The sequence below is a fragment of the Nicotiana sylvestris genome, chromosome 2 (assembly GCF_000393655.2).
Source record: "Nicotiana sylvestris chromosome 2, ASM39365v2, whole genome shotgun sequence".
NCBI classification, from domain to species: domain Eukaryota; kingdom Viridiplantae; phylum Streptophyta; class Magnoliopsida; order Solanales; family Solanaceae; genus Nicotiana; species Nicotiana sylvestris.
In genome coordinates, this window is record NC_091058.1 from 42,116,035 (window position 1) to 42,119,906 (window position 3,872).

At 40.0% G+C, this 3,872-nt stretch overlaps 1 protein-coding gene across 1 annotated transcript; it reads right to left on the reverse strand.

The window, feature by feature from the left end:
- Nucleotides 1–823: 823 nt before the first annotated feature.
- Nucleotides 824–3,237, reverse strand: LOC138884390 (uncharacterized). The gene is made up of 3 exons (XM_070165593.1): nucleotides 2,881–3,237; nucleotides 1,078–1,137; nucleotides 824–838 (listed from the first exon to the last, which is right to left on the reverse strand). Exons 1-3 carry the CDS (start codon nucleotides 3,235–3,237, stop codon nucleotides 824–826), a joined length of 432 nt encoding a protein of 143 aa, XP_070021694.1.
- Between the last annotated feature and the right edge of the window lie 635 nt (nucleotides 3,238–3,872).

A 3,872-nucleotide genomic window follows, 5' to 3' on the forward strand; every position in this document is an offset into this window, starting at 1 on the left:
CTTTGTTCTCCAGGTGGGCGCTTGATGGCCAAAAACTTGAACTGTATTCCCTTGTTCTCCAGGTGGGCGCCTGATTGCCAAAATCTTGAACTGTAATCCCTTGTTCTCCAGGTAGGCGCCTGATTGCTGAAAACTTAAACTGTATTCCCTTGTTCTCCAAATGGGTGCCTGATTGTCAAACTCTAGAACTGTATTCCCTTGTTCTCCAGGTAGGTGCCTGATTGCCAAACTTGAAATGCATTTCCTTATTCTCTAGGTGGGCTCCTGATTACCAAAACTTGAATTGTAATCCCTTGTTCTCCAGGTGGGTGACTGATTGCCAAACTTGAATTGTATTCCCTTATTCTCCAGGTGGGCGCCTGATTGCCAAAAACTTAAATTTTATTCCCTTATTCTCCAGGTGGGCGCTTGATTGCCAAAATCTTGAACTGTATTCTCTTGTATTCTAGGTGGGCGCCTGATTGCCAAACTTGAATTGCGTTCCCTTATTCTCCACGTGGGTGCTTGATTACCAAAACTTGAATTGTAATCCCTTGTTCTCCAGGTGGGCGCCTGTTTGCCAAAATCTTGAACTGTATTCCCTTATTCTCCCGATGGGCGCCTGATTGCCAAAATCTTGAAATGTATTCCCTTATTCTCCAGGTGGGTGCCTGGTTGCCGAATACTTAAACCGTATTCCCTTGTTCTCTAGGTAGGCGCCTGATTACAACAAAACAGACAAACAAAGAAACTTTTCTTCCCCAGTTTGGTATCTGGGCATATCTGTGAGTGTTAATCAAATCATGTTATCCAAAATCTCTAAGATTTTAAAAGCTAAATCCCATTATCCAGGAGGGTCCTAAAATTTCAAATTGAATCTCATCTTAAGAGTGAAAGCTTTAAAGTCAAGTTATATTTCTTAAAGGTAGAGCTTATGCTAAATCTTGTTATCCGTGAAGGTCTTGGAATTCAACTAAGTCCCATTATCCAGGAGGGTCTTGAGAACTTTTAAAATTAAATCCCATTATTCAGGAGGGTCCTGAAAATTTTAAACTAAATCCCATTATCCAGGAGGGTCCTGAAGATTTACGATCAAACCTGTACGGTACATGCTTTCCTCACGGAGGGTTCCTCCGGAACAAACGAAATTTCCTGCACCTGTTTCAATCAAAGAAAATTTTATCAGTTTGAAAATGTGGTGGTTAGTTTGCGGCATTCTTGCTGAAGGTGGCCTTTCTACTGCCATGCTTTGTTCTAACTGGCTGCATTGAACTGGCCAAGAATTGTTTGACTTTCTGACTGAATTTCAACCACAGGACCCTGAATGACTCGAGTGGTCTGCACTCAACCTGTTGTTTTACATTTCTATCCTTCCCACCTGAACCTCTGTATCTTCCACAAAGTTCCAAACCACTCGACCAATGGAACTTTCATTAACATCTTATTTTCCATTTTGAATCATGTTATTTCTGGTATGTTTTGGCCGCACTTTGCCTTGTGCAATTGGAAGTTGGTAGTATGCTTTGAAATCCTTTCTTACTTGCTTAAACAAGGCTGACATTGGAAAATCCTTAGAGAGATAAACCCAAAAGAAATGAAATGCAATGACTTCGAGAATTAGGAATAAAGAAGAAAATTCAAAACAGGATGAATGTTTGAAGGAGAAAAGGAAAAGAGACTTATCTAAGTGAGGCAGCTAGCACCAATGATCATGACATGCATTTTGGATTAATTAGACCAGCCTGTTCAACCAATCACCTTTCAGTTGTCATACTTTATGCCCCGGGATTTCCATATTCCAATCTCTTTACAAAGTCACCAACCTTGTTCAGCTTGAGGCGCCCTGAAGGGTTTTCACCAACAAACCTCTATCATTTATTCATCTCTCAACTCACTGTCGTCTTATGGTGCCTGTGAAGGTTTTCACCGATAAGACTCTCTCATTTTGATTTCTCTTATCTTTCCCTTGCCCTACAGTGCCCGCGAGGGTTTTCACTATTAAGACTCTCTCACTTGCTCATTTTCCTTGAACGGAGTGTTGCCCTTGATGCGAATCATACCTCTATCTCGTTTGACTTGGCATTCTCAAATATTGGTTAGAAGGTCTTTCTTTGAACTACAATGTGGGCTTTTGGATGGGGTTAGAAATAAAGGATATCATAACGACTCAAAACAACTTGAATGGATTCAAAATTACAACTTTTGAAATCAGATCTTTTACAAAACCACAATTCTGCCCAAGTTTCTTTGCCTAGGTACTTTTGAATTTTTAATTTGATGGGACCGAACCGTGAGGCTGTCTACGTATCCTTAAAAGGAATCAGGTCGAACGTAGTTCATGTCATAGGAATTGCTTTGTTGTTATTACTTTTCTCTTTTCCTTTTTCTTTCTCTCTTTTTTCTTTTCTTTTCTTCTCTTTTTTATTATTTTTTTTCTTTTTTTCACTCTTTTCAATTCCTTTCTTTCTTTTTTTCTCTTCTCTTTTCCTCTTTTTTCTCTTTATTTACCTTTTGTGTCTGTGTTTCTGAACTTTGCTACTGATTCCAAAAGAGGGGTATGAAAGAAAATAAATAAGGCTCAAAGGGGTAACAAAGGATAAAGTGTTCAGAGAGTAGAATAAAATACCTTTGTCATTTCAATCTTCAAAACATGCCAAATACAAACAACAATTAGACAAACTAAAGAAATCATATATAATATCTTTCGACCGCATCAGAATTGATAGACATATCTATGCATTTGTCTTCTATATTTGTTAAGTACAAAACACCATTGGACAACACTCTTGTTACAATGAACGACCCCTGCCAATTTGGGGCAAACTTGCCTTTCGCTTCAGCCTGATGTGGAAGGATGTGTTTCAATACTTGCTGACCCACTTCAAATTTCCAGGGACACACCTTCTTGTTGTATGCTCTTGCCATTCTCTTTTGATACAACTGGCCATGACACACCGCTGCCAGTGTTTTCTCGTCAATAAGACTTAATTGCTCCAAACGGGTTTTGACCCATTCATCATCATCAATTTCGGCATCAGCAACAATCCGAAGGGATGGAATTTCAACTTCTGCGTGTATCACTGCTTTAGTACCATATACCAAAAAATAAGGAGTTGCACCTACTGAAGTGCGAATAGTAGTGTGATAACCCAGCAAAGCAAAGGGCAACTTTTCATGCCATTGCTTGGAACCTTGCACCATTTTTCGAAGTATCTTCTTTATGTTCTTGTTGGCTGCCTCGGCTGCTCCATTCTCCATGGGGTGGTACGGTATGGAATTTCGATGCGTAATCTTAAATTGTTGACATACTTCTTTCATCAAATGACTGTAAAGATTAGCACCATTATCTGTGATGATCACCTTTGGGATTTCGCACCGACAAATGATATTTGAATGAACAAAATCGACCACTGCCTTCTTGGTCACAGATTTGAAAGTCTTAGCTTCAACCTACTTAGTGAAATAATCGATGAGCACCAGAATGAACCTATGCCTGTTTGATGCCGCGGGCTCAATTGGTCCAAAACATCTGCCTAAAGCAACAAAGGGCCACGATGCGGACATTGTATGCAACTCAGATGACGGAGAATGAATCAAGTCTCTGTGTGCCTAGCATTGATGACACTTGCCCACAAAGCTAATGCAATCTCATTCTATGGTGAGCCAATAATACCCTGCTCGAAGAATTTTCTTTGCCAGAACATACCCAGTCATATGTGGCCCGCAAACCCCGAAATGCATTTCTGTCATGATAGTCGTGGCTTGTTTAGCATCTATGAACCTCAATAGCCCAAGATCTGGAGATCTTTTGTACAAAATTTCCCCGCTCAAGAAAAAACCACTAGCCAAATGCCGAATTGTTCTCTTTTGATCACTTATGGCTTGTACCAGAT

Coding starts and splice junctions, on each gene's coding strand:
- LOC138884390 (XM_070165593.1), bottom strand. CDS start 3,237: ATGGAGAATGGAGCAGCCGAGGCAGCCAACAAGAACATAAAGAAGATA. Junction 1,138..2,880: donor CAAGAGCATACAACAAGAAG/GTGTGTCCCTGG, acceptor TGATTGAAACAG/GTGCAGGAAATTTCGTTTGT.